This window comes from Lepisosteus platostomus, chromosome 13, assembly GCF_059453375.1.
Source record: "Lepisosteus platostomus isolate fLepPlt1 chromosome 13, fLepPlt1.hap1, whole genome shotgun sequence".
NCBI classification, from domain to species: domain Eukaryota; kingdom Metazoa; phylum Chordata; class Actinopteri; order Semionotiformes; family Lepisosteidae; genus Lepisosteus; species Lepisosteus platostomus.
The window spans coordinates 41,369,799-41,386,019 of NC_142623.1; the positions used below are offsets into that span (position 1 = coordinate 41,369,799).

General features: G+C 44.7%; 2 protein-coding genes and 1 long non-coding RNA gene across 5 annotated transcripts in view; 2 read left to right on the forward strand and 1 right to left on the reverse strand.

The window, feature by feature from the left end:
- Window positions 1-9,560, forward strand: part of neurl1b (neuralized E3 ubiquitin protein ligase 1B) — an 87,423-nt gene extending 77,863 nt beyond the window's left edge. For all 3 annotated transcript variants that reach the window (XM_088604665.1, XM_088604666.1, XM_088604667.1), the window contains exons 3-5: window positions 1,452-2,171; window positions 3,967-4,092; window positions 4,650-9,560. In XM_088604665.1, the coding sequence (XP_088460791.1) occupies window positions 1,452-2,171; window positions 3,967-4,092; window positions 4,650-4,897 (1,094 nt within the window). In that variant the 3' untranslated portion in view covers window positions 4,898-9,560. The remainder of the gene's footprint in view (window positions 1-1,451; window positions 2,172-3,966; window positions 4,093-4,649) is intronic.
- A 3,128-nt stretch (window positions 9,561-12,688) lies between these two features.
- On the reverse strand, window positions 12,689-15,174 carry LOC148650644 (trypsin inhibitor ClTI-1-like). The gene is made up of 4 exons (XM_088604668.1): window positions 15,016-15,174; window positions 14,226-14,266; window positions 14,023-14,132; window positions 12,689-12,855 (listed from the first exon to the last, which is right to left on the reverse strand). The coding sequence occupies exons 1-4, from the start codon at window positions 15,068-15,070 to the stop codon at window positions 12,810-12,812; spliced, it is 252 nt and encodes an 83-aa protein (XP_088460794.1). The 5' UTR covers window positions 15,071-15,174; the 3' UTR covers window positions 12,689-12,809.
- Window positions 13,189-14,100, forward strand: LOC148650645 (uncharacterized). The gene is made up of 2 exons (XR_015926175.1): window positions 13,189-13,653; window positions 13,698-14,100. It is a non-coding gene; the product is annotated as an uncharacterized LOC148650645 (long non-coding RNA).
- Window positions 15,175-16,221: the final 1,047 nt, after the last annotated feature.

Here is a 16,221-nt window from a genome sequence, read left to right on the forward strand (position 1 = left end):
CCCCACAAGACAGTTATGGATCGGGGTCCAGTACCGGATCTCTTTTTGTTGAGATTGTCTACCAGTTCAACCAGGGAATAAAATGAATGCAGCCGTTTTTCTATATCGCTGACGACATAGAAAAACCCGTGACTTGTATTTAAGTTGGGCGGTAGTAATTGTTCAAGCAGTTGAGCCTCTGAGCCCATTGAGATCCATCAGAATGGATTGGTGAGGGCCACCACTGCGTGACTTTATTACAGTGCTGTTTCAGAGGGAGCCCCGATTAGACACTGAAGCAGATTATGGTTCCACAGAAGGTAAAAGAGGTTATATGCTTGCTGTCTTGCTGACTGTATCGCTGAGCCATAAATCAGAGCTATAGGCACTCAAAGGATTAAGACACTGTGGCACTAGCCACACAAATTGTACTGATAACTTTCCAACTTGGGAAATAGAGACAGGGGGCCCTATTCTGGGTCTCTGCAGTTCTGTTTATCCTCCGTCTGTCAGGAGTGCTGACCATGTTTGGTAATGTTGGCTGCAGATCTTTAACTGTTCCTGCACTGCTGTAAAATCACAACATCTCCCTAAAGTGCTTCCAGTGACTAAAGCCACCCAGGGCAGCCCCTCTATTGGATGTTTTTATTCGCCTTGTTCAAAAACAAAATGTTTCTAGCATTGCTAATCCTCCGCTGTAATTAGGCGGGAGGAGCAGAGAAAAGGTTTTGAATTTGCATGTGTTGTGAATGTGTGAAATATCGTGGTAAAAAAAAACCAAACAGGTTCGAACAAGGTTGTGGTTAGGAGCTGAGTCGGTCATGAGTTGTCTTTCGTCTTAAAATGAACATTTCCAGCACAGAGTAGAAGTTGGAACCCACAAAGTCCAGATAAACGTCAGCCTGCCTCCTGTACCAGTAGATCTTTGAGATAGCGGCCAGTCTCAAGGACTGTTCGGACTCGACTCTGTTGAGGACTGAGCTGTGGGCTTTATTAAAAATCATCAGTCCACCAGGATTTTAGTCTCAGCAGTCAGTCAGAGTTCTTCGAGCATGCTAAACTTTGGGGAATATCTGAGTGTCCAAATTCTTAACTGTGCATAATATTGGATTGGTCATTCCAAGAGGTCCCTACAAGACGTTTATGGACTGGGGTCCAGTAATGGATCACTTTGGATGCGATAACAAATTTGACCAGGGAATAAAATAAATGCAGCTGTGTTTGTGTATTACTGAGCACATAGAAAGATCTGTGACTTTGAATTACGGCATTAGAATAGTTCATATTTTACAGCATCTAAATACCCTGTGAGGTCTGACAGTGTGAGGTCGCCCACCTGCCTCACAATCTGCTGCCTTTCTTGATCTCCGCCTGTCGCCCCGTGCAGATGCAGCGTGCTTCATCTGACGCTCATTCCTGCAGATGAAGCACGCGGCTGAAACGCCCTGCTTTCTCGCGCTTGTCCCCCTCAGAGAGCACTGTCGCAGACAGCGTGGGCGCGAGCCGTCTCTGCACAGCCCGGCTGAGCAGCTACCTCCCGCAGAGCAGCCACGACTCTGCCAACTACAGCAACAACCAGCTGGAGACCAACCAGGTGGCGGCCGCCAAGATCGCCACCCTGCAGCTGGGCCACTGCGGCCAGCCCCCCGCCTGCTGCTGCTCCCCCCCGGCCCTGTCCTCGTCCTCGCCCGCGGGCCGCCTGCTGCGGGGCCTCGGCGCGGCCCTGGACTCCGACCTGCGCTTCCACCCGGTGCGCGGGTCCGACGTCGGCCTCTCGCCGGACCGCGCCGCCGCCTGCGCCCACGTCCTGGACAGCACCCGGACTCTGGTCTTCACCGACCGGCCCCTCCACGTGGGGGAGACCTTGTTTGTGGAAGTGGGCCCCCACGGACAGTCCTATTTCGGGGCGCTCCTGTTCGGGATGACCTCCTGTAACCCTGGGACCCTGCGGGCCGGCGAGCTGCCCGCCGACCCCGAGTGTCTGGTGGACAGGAAGGAGTACTGGGTGGTATACCGGGGCTTGCCCATGCCCAGCCCGGGCGACGTCCTCAGCGTTACCCTCTTGCCCAGCGGGGAGGTGCACCACGGCCTGAACGGAGCGTCCCGGGGGAGGCTTCTCTGCGTGGACTCGTCCCAGGTCCTGTGGGTTTTCTTCGGCCTCCAAGGAGCCGTCAGCCACCTCAGGATTCTTGGTACGTAGGTCCGGCAGAGACCGAAAGACGATTTGATATCGGCTCTTTCCGTGTTTGTGCTCGTGTGTGTGTGTGTGCGCGTCGGTTGGTCCGTTTCACACATATTCACCTGGCTTGGCCGGAAGTGGCGAACCGTTCTTCGCCCTGTCCCGGGTAGCGCCCTGGTGGCTCAGCTTGACGGTCCCGGCGCGGACTGGCCGGAGGAGGGGCGCCGGTCGCAGGGGCCCACCGTGGGGGCCCGTCTGGTCCCCTGGGGAACGGCGAACGGTCTTGCATGTCTCCCTGCTCTCCACTGCCCTTCCTCTCCAGAGGCAGGGCTAGCCAGTGACCTCCGCAGACAGCTCGGCCGTTTTTTTGTTAAGTAACATGACAAATAGAACGGCAGCTGGCCTTGTAGGGGTTTAAATAGAACTTGAAGCAAAGCCAGTGGAGAGTGCCGTTTATTTCAGGTGTGTGACATGTCAGAACAGTACACTAACCGTTACCAAACCAGTCACGCTGGCATCCGGCCCCTCTCTGAACCGCACTGCTGCCCCGTATGTGTCTTTTAAGCCTTTACAACAGAGAAAGAAAAAGAAATCAGTGTGCGGAAATCTGCAACGTTTCAGCTTTTCAGCTTTGCTTTTGAAACGGAGAGGCTAGAAGCTTCCCCACCAGTACTGGCTGAAGGGGAGAACCAAGAACTGTAGCCTCCTGTTTCCAGCCTAAACCTATGTACCTTCTCGCGACCCTCTGTGCTCGTTTCAGTGCTGAGCTCAGGGTAATCACAGTGAACTTCTCACTGCCTTTTAGAAATTGCAGTTTAAATCAAATCCCCTTGTAGCCACCATTGCTTGAGACTAGAGATACTCAGTTCCACTACGCGGCAAAAAGAGAAACAAATATTATTCTGGTCACTCTTTTCTGAGGCAACTCTCCCCAAGGCAACAACAGCCCGTGTTAGTAATGGGCGCGGACTCATCTTGTCAAGCAGTGGTAAAGATTCTTTGTGAGTTAGTTGAATTTAGACAAGAGGTGCCAGTACGTTTGAAATGAATACTGTATATATTTCTCTTCTCTTCTGCCAATCAAAAAAAAAAATCAGGGTCTAGTATTCATCAGCTCTCATTCTTTTATAACCCCTTTCGTGTAATTGCAGGCTTTCGTCTAACTCTGCCTACACAACTTTAAGATACTGTATATTCTCAACTGAAAAACAAAGTGCAGATACCAGCAGGTCACATTATTTGCACAATTTTCCCATGAGGCACATCTGTCATTTTTATTTTATGTTCGTAAACATCCAGCTGCACTTCTTGCAGTGTTATTTTCTAACATCCCCTATAATGCAGTAAGTGTTCACTAGTACACGCTGGGCTTTTGTGGGGCATCTATTTAAAGAAACATGTGATTTTTTAATGACATATGCCTGCTTCTTTTCTGTCATTCAGACTTATTGTTGGTCAATGTAAAAATAACTTAAGATCATACGAAAAGGATACAAATGAGAGGAGGCTGTTTGACCCATTTTTGTGGCGATTATAGTAATGCATCGTTACAATTCTCCAGTGACGTGTTTTACAGTGGCGGACTACTGAAAAGAATAGTCTTTCTGTCCACGGCGTGCCTAGATGCGCACAAATACACAAGCTCAATACGTGAATTAAAATAATCATTATCCACGGAAACTCCAGTTCGGTACGTTTACCATTCCACGAGCCGAGAATAAGACTCGTTTCCTCATGACAAATGCAGATTCTTTGGTTCCGTGACGCGCGAGGTCTCTGACGTCTCCGAGCGTCTCTCTCCTCGGCAGGGACGCTCCACTCCAGTCTCCCACCTGCCTCCCTCTCCAACTCCCCGGCGGGCAGCACTGACGACAGCGACTCCGACCTGGCCTTCAGTGTCAACCGCTCCTCCTCTGCCTCGGAGTCTTCTCTAGGTGAGCCGTGCTGTCTGCCTGTCCTCCCAGCGCTCCCCGTCTCCCAGCGCTCCCCGTCTCCCAGCGCTCCCTGTCTTCCCAGCGCTTGCTGTGCCCCAATGGTTTCTGGGAAAATTGTGAGTTGTGAGTGTGTGTGTATCTGCCATGTGATGGACTGGCGTCCCGTCCGAGGTGTACCCTGCCTTGTGCCTGATGCTTGCTGGGATAGGCTCCAGCTCCCCCATGATCCCGAATTGGATGAAGCAGCTAGAAAATGGACGGCTGGATAATATCTTGCAAACTCAGCATGAACCATTTCCAGTCCTCACTGAAGCTGCCTTCTCATTTTCTGGATTACAGATGTGTACACTTGAATAACTCCACATATGTGTGTATCTGTATAAATATTCTATCCCTCCTCCAGCAGCCTGGCAGTCGAACAGGCTCATTGTGAACTTGAAATCCCCCAGAAGGAAGCCCAGGTCCTGAAGAGCCAGGAAGCTCGCCGCAGTCAGACCTGGTGGCTTCTGTGCGCCCGATGAGTAATCACGATCTCCCTGCTGCTTGTCTTCCCCCAGTGACGGCCCCCAGCTCCCCCCTGAGCCCCCCGGTCTCCCCAGTGTTCCCCCCAGAGGTGGCGCCGCCCACCAGCAAGAACGCCGAGTGCACGGTGTGCTTCGACCAGGAGGTGGACACGGTCATCTACACCTGCGGCCACATGTGCCTGTGCAACGACTGCGGACTGAAGCTGAAGAAGCAGAGCAACTCCTGCTGCCCCATCTGTCGGCGGACCATTAAGGACGTGATTAAGATCTACAGGCCGTGACGGGGCGGGACAGTGGCCCTGTGAGGATTCCTGGTGCACAGCCCCGTCTCATCTGGAACTAGGACTGCCCTCCTGTCTCTCGTCTGCTTTGTCCACCCTGCGTTTTAGTGGATAACCCAGGAAATGTCCCACTCAGAGCCCGTAGAAATTTCCAGGGGTCCCTCCGTCTCCTCGTTGCTGTGGACGGGTAGGGAGAAGATACTGAACAGGGGCGGGCTGTCGGTGAGGCTCTTGGCAGCAGCTCGGTGAGAGCGAGTGAGTTTCTAGTGCCTTTGACCGGAAGATATAAAAGCATGTAGTCTTCGTGGTGTTTTCCAGGAGAGAATATGACAATCATGTTCAATATGCTGTATGATGAATATAAGCAGCAGGTGCTTAGAGGTATTGGTACTTGGTTAATTTGCAGTCTTCAGCAGTGGAATTGGTATTTTAAGCCCTCCAGGGTTATCTGCCGCATATCATATGAGAGACAAAATTACGTGCACAATAATACATGAAGTATTTTTCAGTGTGTTATTTTCTGTATTGCCTTCTGCGTGGATGACATACAGTATCCTCTGACAGTAATGAAGAGCCCATCTAGAAACACCTGACAAGGAAAAGCCAAATTCAAGTGCAGTTCCTCAGCCTGGAAGGCAGCCTGTGAATCACATTCACATAAATGTAATTCAAGTAAATGGTAAAAAGTGTTTTTTTTAAGCCTGCGAATACCCGTCATAGCAATTACATCATGACTAGTTCGAAAAAGAACTGAAGTTAATTCGATGTCTGGGCGTTAGAGTGCTATCACGCCATTACATCAAAATTGTGTAATGAAGAGTTAGTGGGTAGAATGGAGAAGGAATGGAGGAAAAAAAGGCTTTTGTAAGAGCTAAGATGGGAAAAAAAACTTCTACCAATGCAGAAGACCGTCCTCTGGTACTTCTGAAGATACAGTATAATCCCTTGAGCCCAGCCTTTTGACAGAAAATTCAATCTCTCTGTTTTTGTTTTAAGAACAGAACATTTCTAGTCTCTCATTGTACTGTAGCGTTGGTAATTTGGGGTGATTAAAAACAGCTTTCCCGGGAACTTTATAAGTACCCCAAAGCACATTTAGGTTAATAAGAACAGAAGCATTCCAGATTCAGTTCTGGATTGAGTAGAGATTTCGCATCTTCACTACCCTTCACGTCTTTAAGAGCTGTGGGAGTGTGGAGCTAGGAGCTGTTAAGCTATTTTAGAGCCTTGGGTCTTTTAGGAAACAGCTGGATGGGATCCTGGGATCGATGAGCTTCTAATTAAAAAACTAGCTAGATGGCCTGTCTGAGAGCAGAGCAGTCTGCTCTTACGTTCTATTCCTTTAAGCAACACAGACTTTCTCAGCCTCCCTTTTTAAGGCATGTACTCTTGCTTCCAGTACTGAGATGTAAATGTGCACCTGTTTAATGTAACAACTAGCTGAAGTGGTGAGATGCCTCTTCTGCTCCTGTACTAAATATACCTATGGAACCTAATGTTGCTCTAACGTTCGTGTGCAGTACTGATAAGGGCACTGTCGAAGAATTCAGAACATTCAGAACCTATTCAAGTGAAGTTTTAGGAAACAGATCAGAAAACCTTTAAATTTTTCATAGAACGTGGTTCTAGGATAGCATGCGTGCACACACAAAAGCTGTTTCTTTGTTTGGAAAAATACTTTTCACACTACAAGAATTAGAAATATAAATAACTACTTTTGAGAAACTCAAGCAACACACCAGCGACATCTTGAACTAGAATCCTCCGACTCGGAATTTGTTTTACTTCCAAAATGTTATCAGGTAGTGGATAATTAACCACGTCCCAAATAATTTTTTATATAATTCTCAGATTCTCTTTACAGTTTGTAAAACTACACCATGCTTCATTGTTTCAAACCAAGGGTAAGGTTCAGGAATGAGTCAGATTAATTTAAAATTTATTAAAGCAAATTAACTCCTGGAAATGTACCCTAACGCTCACAGCTGTGCTGAAAAAAGTCCTCAGGTGATTGTAATTGTATTTTGGACATACTTCATTTAACAAGACTCATCATGTCAGAAGAAAAAAGCTGCAGGGTCTTCTGTTTTATTCTTAGTGCTGGAATCCTACCTTTTGCTGTGGGATTTCTTTGGGTTCTGTTTAAAAGCGATTACCTTCTGCTACCTGAGGTCTCTGAGCTGGTGGTGGGTGTGTTTCACGCCAGCAAGCCATACGAACTGCACGCTTCAGAGTCTTGCGCACTGAGTGCAACATGAAATGAAACTATTTTTCGAGTTTGAGCAAGGTGGAACATTTTTGTCGTGCGTCCTTTCTGACTGACGGTAAAGAACATTTACGAGTAAGAGGTTTAGAGTGTTTAGGTTTAAAAAACGAAACTGTGACACCAGACCATGCTGCTTGAGCTACTTCAGCAGGTATCCCCACTCGTACTGAAGAGACAAGCCAGAGACGCTGAGCACAGTGGGGACGTATTCAAACACAAATCCAGCCTGCCCACTGTCAGGCTCTGCCAGTGACAGCGGCAGACCTACAGTATCTGTCTGTGCCTATTTGTTTCCTTGATAGGAAGGAGACCAGTAATTTTCGAGGTGCCTTATCGGGTGAAGCTTTTGCACTATTTCCTGCAGATACTGTATAACAGGTTTTCTCCTCAATTCTTTTTTATTTTAATTGTATATATATATATAAAAATAGCTGTAGATATAATTAAGAAGGAAATGCAGCTTAACATCAGTTCCACCTCCAAAGCTGTAGATATAACTAAGCAGAAAATGCAGCTTCAAATCAGTTCCAACTCCAATGCATAAAGATATCACAACGCATATCAAAAAGGAGGTTACTCCTCCTAAAACCCAATGCTTATGAAAGGCAGCCTTTTTAATTCCATGTATTTGACAGAACCTCCAAAGAAAACCCTTATTCACAAGTAAGAAGAATTAACATCTAACTACAGGCTGTATGATAATAATCTTGAGAGGGCTGGTTTAGACCCACTGGCTCAGGACTGAACAGAAGTTCTTTCTCATCCCAATTAATGAAAGTTGAAAACCAAAGCAGATCAGGGCATGTGAACATGCTTTCGTGAGCAGAGTTTAAAGCAACTATATATCTATATATGTATATGTGGCTGAATGTAATGCCTGTTGTGTTCATAACATGCTCAGATTCAGATAAAGCAAAACCAATACTCAGATTAGTATAAAAAACCTCAAGTCTTACAACAGAAGTAAATGTATTCATAAGATGTCCACCAGAGGTCAGTCTCGCCATAGTTAATTTTCATCACCGTCCTTGAGCCCACTGTAACTGCTTGGACCAAACAACCAACACAATGATTCAATGATATAATTATATCTGATGAAGATTCCTGAAATGTAAAGAACAGATATTGAGCACTCATGCTGTTTTTAATCAGTCATGCTATTATATCACAGTAATTTCAGATACAATTTGCATACAGTGAGTATTCTGATTTCCAGTGCTCTGCGTGACTCTGAAATTACATTGAGCTTGTAATGAATTGCACTGTTCTTTTCACTACATTAATTTATCCAGTTTTCTATTGGCTGACCCAAAATAAGAAATTGTGTAAAAAAGCTGAGGCATTTATCTCTAGAAAAAAACTGCTTTGTGTTTCAGTACAGGCAGACAGTTTCTGTCCCTTTTTCATAAAATGGGGTCAGTGGTTTCTTTTTCCCCCAGTTCAAAATTTCCATGATGGAATTAGTCTTTTTAATTTATTAATAGCACCAAATATTTAAATAGTCTTTTTATTATAAAAAATATAATAAAGTTTTTCTGACATATCTACACTTTCAATTGTAAGAATTGTAAGAAATGTATACAAATCTTGAATTTAAACATATTTTATTAATTGTGTGGAACCACTGCTCAGTTTATATTTTGGTGTGAGATAAAGAAATATACCTATTTCTTATTTACTACTTGTATAGATGGACAATATATATTGTGCATTTTTTTGTAATTTCACCTCAGTGATGTGGTGTAGTGTTTGCTAACTGTCATGCAATTTTTGTAAAATACTAGTTTGCTTTTTTTGTGATTGAAGTATTTTGACTGTCGTTTGCATAGGAAACTGGTTTTCTGTGGGCTGGGTTCAGAGCAAGCCTGTTTTCTCTGTCGCTGTATAGTCGCGGGATGTTACTATTCAGTGGGTCTTTGAACCAAAAGCTCCTCCACCTTGTGAATGAGACGGGTTTTTGTAGAACTTTACAAAAAAAATCAACTTGCATTACAACTGACAAAACCTGCCGTTTGATTTTTACACTTGTGTAAATATCTGTGGTGCACTTTCTTTTTTGGTGGGGGGGATTCTTTTCTTTGAAAAGAACAAATACCATTCCTAGGCACAGATCAACCCAACCAAACACATTTGTTAACGTGTTGCCTGGTGGTTTAACGTGACAAAGTTTCTCAATGACTGTTGTGGTTCATACACAACCACGATTTGGTGTTAGCATCTACTGGTGAGTTTCAAAACACTACTGCAACGGAACCTGTCCTTGCCTCTCTTGTGATGTCCATATGTTCTGAAAGAAATTGAGAACACAAATTATTTTTAGTCAGATGCTCAGAAGTCATTATTAACGGCTAGAATAAAATGTGAAAGTAGAATAAATGCATCAAGTCCAGAGTTTGACCATTTTCTGCATCCCTTTCTTTTAAAAATGAAAAATGTACAGCAACATTGTGAAGAAAAGAGAATGGAGAAATACTACAGCAGGCACTGGCATTACAGGCGTGCCAGACTACAGATCCTAAAGTTGTACCTCGACACTAAATTGCCAGATTTACAAATGGAAAGCCTGCTTAAAGCAACACATCAGTGTAGCATTGTTGACCCAAAAGCTGCCCCTCGGCTATCAGTCATGAAACATACTAGCTCAGCTGCTGCTCGTGCTGTGCGCCCGACAATGGGCTCTAACCCAGGGCATGTTTTCACTCACACACACTACAGAGGTGGCTACTTCATTTTCCTTAGTCCAGCTTCAGCATTACCGAGCGCAGCATTCTGGTTGTTTCAAGTTGGAAAAGGAAAACAAAAGTACATTGCTCTGGCTTGGAGTTTTTTTTCCTCTAATGCACACTCAGTGTTTGGGCTGAACAATGGCATTTTTGATCCAGAGGCCAAAACAGCCAGAGGAGAGGCAGGGACAGGATTTTGACATCAGAGGTATAATCAGAATTCTGAAACCTGCCTACATGCAATACTTTTCACTTTGGGCTAATATTCCTCTGCAAGGGCTTGGGGCTTGTGTTTAGCAGTAGGCATGTGAAGGCTGAAGGTTCCCATGAAGAGAAATGGAGCAGAATGCCCAGAAGCACCAAGCACCCGAGTCCAATCTGGAACTATCCCCTCATCCACACAGCACGCAGCACGTTTCTTTTCTGAAATCGAAGTACCCAGTCTTCCACATGTTTTTAAGGCCGTTAAAACAAATTATCTTTCAGGGGAAAAGGAAAACTGCCGTGTTCTGTTTTTCTTCTCTGAAGGCTACTATCATCTCTAGAGGACCAGTTGCAGCCAGACTGTATTAGATTAATTATGTCCTGGCAAAGGGTTTTTTTTAACATTCCTGGATGGGCAAACATCTAGGCAGACCAAGACTTCAAAGTGGTCCTATTTCCTAAAAAGGACCACACTTTCAATACATCTAAATCAGAACACTAACCTTGTTTTTTATGCTGTTCACATCTCCTTCTGGATCAACAAAGTTATTTTATACTCCTACAGCTGCAGAATCACTGCAGTGGACATAACCAAGCATTTTCCACCAATTTGTTTTAGAGGCTATAAACTGCCATTCAAGACGAAACTGATTTTAGTGTCATAAGTGACATTCATATAAAAATACTTGACATGATTTAGAAAGCAATTCCCCCATAGTGTACACATTTTAGAAACAGGCATGCAACATTGCATTGGAGCTTAATGATTTGCCTACAGAACCAAGTGTACAGAGGAATATGCATTTACTTCAAAATTATTACAACAAGTTAAATTATAGTTCATTTCAATTTGTCATATGCGCAAGTGCAATGAAATGCTTATTTGCATGTGCTGTATGCCCCGATACAAAGTCATTATGGAAACGCCAAAACATGAACACAGAACAGCAGCAGCAGCAAGTTAAACAACATACAACTTCAAAAACAAGTAGAGGTTCATTCCATAGTGAAAAGAGAAGAAAGGAAACAATGTTTCGGCTGTGGAACTTGGCCTCTGGCCATCTCTACAGCCACCCCATTAATGTGAATAGGGGTGTGGTCCCCACCCTGCTTTCTAAAATTCACAACTCTTTGGTTTTGCTGCCGTTGAGGGAGAGATTGTTGTCAGGGCGCCACGGCACCAGGTTCCTGAGCTCATCCCTGTAGGCTGTCTCATCATCACTGGTGAATCAGGCAATGATGACATCGGAATATTTGTACATGAAGTTGGAGTTGCCTGGCCCCACAATCATGGGTAAATAAGGAGAACCGCAGGGGGCTTAGCACACAGCCCTGAGGGGCACCTATATTCACAGTCAGCATGGGAGACAGCAGGAAAGCTGGAAATGCACAATCCAGCTTCAGAGAGAGGTGCTGATCATTAAGCTTCTGACCAGTCTGGATGGAACTATAGTGTTGAAGGTGGAGCTGTAATCAATGAATAGCACTCTGACATGTGTCTTTATCATACAAATGAGCCAGGGAAATAGCATTGTCAGTGGTCCCGTTACGCCGGTATGCAAACTGGAGGGGGGCCTAAGCTCTCATGTACCATTGTGTTCACGTGCCTCATGACCAGCCTTTCAAAGCATTTCATTAGGGTTAGGTTAAATTGTTTCACTAAACCCTGCACCCAAGACACTAGTGCTACCTGGTCAATAATCATTAAAACAGGTCACACTACTTTTTCTGCAGCTCTGGTAGAATGTTGCGTTTCTGAAAACACACAGGAATGAAAGATTGTAAAAGTGAAAGATGTTAAAGAAACGATAAAAATCACAGCTAGTTGGCCTGCAGAGGAATTCAGGACTTGTCCAGGCACCTTCTACTCTTTTCAACACAGTGAAAGAGTGGCGATAAAAGGTGCACGGTTGTCCGTGCTGCGTTGTGGGCTTCTTCTACCACGTCTTTTTTTAGAAATTATAGTATAGGGGGGAAAAAAGCTCCATAAGTTTCTGCATGGGGCATGACAGCAGATTCAAAATTCCCAGAAGACTTTCTTTCAGTCTAGAGTACTTGCAAGACTTTACTTTAGTTCTTAACACTGTACAAAGCCTGCTCTTGTATTCAAGACAGCATACACTCCAATCCAGGAAAGGAAAAATGCTCATTCCTGGGAAGGGTCACAGCCCCCTGCACTCTGCAACAGAAGCAGGGTACAGACACAGGTACAATTTTCCAGATGCCAACTACCTCAGACAGCAGGACTAATCGGAAAGCGAGAGGAAATTGGACCACCCGACAGTCGATATTCACTACGGAGGCCTGCCCATACTAGTCTTAGACATCTTTAAGAGACGTGTCCAAAAACACCTGAACTCTGCGGCACCGAACATAAGCTTTCATGTTCTGAAGCGTGCACATTCCGTACATTCAGCTGTGATAGTTTAAGACTTGTCTAAAGGATTTTATTTCCTTCTTACACCTTTGGGGAACTATGCCAGGTATGGCAAGGACAGAAGGTACCAGGAGGTTAAATTGTTTTACTAAAGCCTGCACACAGTGAAGTCTTTATTCAGGGAGGGAGACGAGCATTAAAAACTCACAAGACAACTTCACTTCTTTGATAAATGGTATATTAAAACTTTCAAAAACTCATTTTTTATTTAGCAAAGTAGATAAAAGATTAATGTTTTCTATACATGGTTTAAACGATGGATATTTGCAGTGCAGACGGCTCTCAGCACTCTCCCCTTTTGCCGATCAAGAAGTTTGTGTTCTTCTCCCTAGGAAAAGAAAAAGACTTCATTAATCGAGTCCATGTGCACTACAGCCATCAAAGTGAGCATTAATACGATGCGTATTGTTTCGGCAAAGTGAAAACAAGCATTTTCATGATAAAATGGCAACAATCATTGCCCAAAACAAGATTGGAATTGCAACACAATCCTACCACTCCGACGTTGCACAGGAATGTATTCTTGCCAGCTTCAGCTGATGAAAGATCAATTTAGTCATCGCCTACGTTCACTTCCAGCCCAACAAACGAGGCGATTAAATCCAGGCTAAATTTAACCGTCTCCTAGCTCTACTGCAGCCTTGTCCCAGGATACTCCTTCCCAGGTTTGACTGCTGACAGAGTTATAGATCCTTCTCTGGCTGAAGCAAAACAGTCTTGTTCTTGTGAGCAGAATGACAGAGTAGGAGGAAGACAGGCTTCTTGCATTTGCAGGGAGAAGGTGCACCTCGGGTTGGGAAGACGCACATATTAAAAACTGGACTTGGAAGTGATTATAGGTTAGAAGAATGTAACCCTGCTAAGCTCTGAACGTCAGCGCAAATCATCCAAAGCACACAGCAGCAGTGGTATTCAAGGCTGCTGGACCAGGCAGTCTGATGAGCTCACACTGCATCAAGCACTTCAATTAAAAAAAAAAAAAAGAAGCCATTTTATACCCAACTGTATCCAACGTGCAAGTAAAGCAAAGCGGTTAGGAGGCCGAGATTAGCAGCAAAAACAGCTCTCCATTTTCTTCAACTCCAATTTGAACCAGGATAGTGACAAGGATGAGCTTTGCTCAGTTGTAACACCAATAACGAAGCTATCCCGGAAGCCCGTGCGTGCGAGATGCACCCTGTGTGTTTCAGGCCAGTGACTAGACTTCGATAAAAGGGTTAGACGGGATTTCCCCGAGAGAACTATAAGCGCAAAAGGGACAGGTAAGAGGTTCATTCCGCACTGAAAGGTAAGGAAAAGAAAGTTTTGACTGTGGAAACCTTCTTCAGGTGCAGGACCTTTCATTCCGCGCTGAATCTTCACCTGTCCCCATAAACGTTTCATACGACAGACAAGAGCAAGCAACTGCGTGTCACTGTGCCAGCGCTTTGTACAGAGTGCAGATGACGAAAATAAAGTTTATACTAAATAGATGGCACGGATATACTGTACTCACATGTTGTCCGCGCAGAGCATGCACTCGTTTCCATACACGACTCCGTTGGTACCACAGACCGGATCAAAGTTGCGGGGGCACGCAGGAATCATGTACTGGCTACAATCGGGCTGTGGAGAGGAAGAGCTAAGGTTGTGGGTCACCGAACTCATTTATCGCACTGAATTTTAACAAGCGGGGGGTTGGAAAAAAAATAATCTTACTGGTGTTCCTCCACTGGGAATGGAGGCTCCTCTTACCAGACCTACAAAATTAAAAAAAAACAAAAACAAATCAAAACACGAGCATTACAAGGATCCACCGCTCGGTAACAGAACATTTTAATTCGTTTTTCTATTCGAAATACTTCCCCTAGTACTACGTGAAATTTTGAAGACCCTGCTCACATTAAAACAGGACGTCACATTTGAGAAACCTCTCAGAACAAGCTTTATTCAAGACAGGCGTACAAGCAACACTTGTAATGCAATCGCACAACTTAACAGTAATTGCGCTGTCACGCCGAGTAGCTGTACTACCGTGTTACAGCATTTCGGAAATATAAATACACAATGTAAATCAAAGCAACCACGATCGAGAGCTTTTAGTTTTGAGAGAGTCTGGTACAAACCACATTAACAGCTAGGGGCTACCGAATTGGATAAAACTGCTTTTATTTAGCCTGCTAAGCCTGAGCAATAGGCACTAGAACAGCTGCTGTTCTCCTTAATTTAAGAGAATTGAAGCACCAATTTCCAAAGGTCCAGCAGACGTACAAGTTTACTGATCCCGGACAGATGGCGAAAAAAAAGGGGCACTCAGTCGTCACCTACCCGCTGTTCAAGAGGCTCGTTAAAATACAAACCATCAGAAACGCAAATAACCGCTTTCGAGATAACCCGTAGCTGGGTCTGAAGCGGGATTAGAAAGAAGATTGTGAGATCCCAGAGCCAGGAAAGCCGTCAATATCCTTGCGATTAGCTCCAATGGGCTCACATTTACATATCAACTCACCGGCCAAGCAGAAAGCAGCCGCAAGGAACACGAAAAGGCGAGTAGTCGTCTGCATGGTGGAAGTAATGAGTCAAAGTCAGACCTCTCGACTGCTAAAATATTCTACAACTCTAAACCGTGTGTCGTTTTATTCAGCTTCGTCACAGGTCTCCACCCCCTCAATTATCACTGTTCAAACTGTTGACTACAGATTGGGATCGTCTGAGTGCGTAAGTGGACCTCCCACGTGTAAGTCCTTTCTTTCTCCGGTGTGTTGCAATGCGCCTTTCCCGAGCAGTTCCGATTCATTCAGTATCTCCTTAGGATCTGCTCGTGTCCACACGTCTAAACTAATCTCGACCACTGTCGTAGCTACCCAGATAACCTGAAAGTAAACCTTGTTTTTAATTCGTAAAGTAAACGCACTGCTGATGAAGGAACATTACAACGCGGAAGTTCTAGTACAGATGTAACCAGTCTCTTGGCCAACATGTATCAGAGTTCTTCAGAATAACCCTAAACACTGCTGTTGTTAACCAGACAAGTACAAACTGTCGATCTTGTATCGCAGGGAATCAAACTGTCAGGCACTCCAGAAGTGTTTGTATTGATGTGAGAATCGGTGACGTAAAAAAAAACAACGTTGCCATGTGGTCTTCCCTTGGTAAGAATTTATTCAAGTTGTTTTAAATAGTCTAGCGCTTTAAAAAACAACAACTGCCGTAGCCTGCAACAGACGTTTACAAATCTTTTGATCCATTTTCAAACACACAACGCTTAGTTTAGGTACCAGGTAGTCCAGGCTGCGATTACCGGGAGTTCTTCTGGGGGTGGTGCAAACAAACCTGTCATTGGTGAATTAGAGATGATTTAAGTAGGTCTCGTTAATCTTCACACCCCTTTCCCCACCCAGTGTGCAGAAAAAAAAAACATCTCATTCAGCTCTATACTGTTGGTCTTGTACTATTATTTTGTCTTAACATGCACACGTGATTTCTATTCAGCATTTCCAATTGTTTTCAGACGCAAACAGAAGCTCATGTGATAGCTTGGCCTGTATATATGGCCTTTAAGGCTTGAGGAATGAGTCCATGAAAGGGCTCTGAAATTTTGCAAGAAGGCAAGAAACGTTCCCTACTGCGTGCGAGCACTTGATTTTTTTTGTGCGGCGCTTTTATGGAATTCAGATTTGGTCAGCAAATGCTACATTAATGCAACAGTACAGGC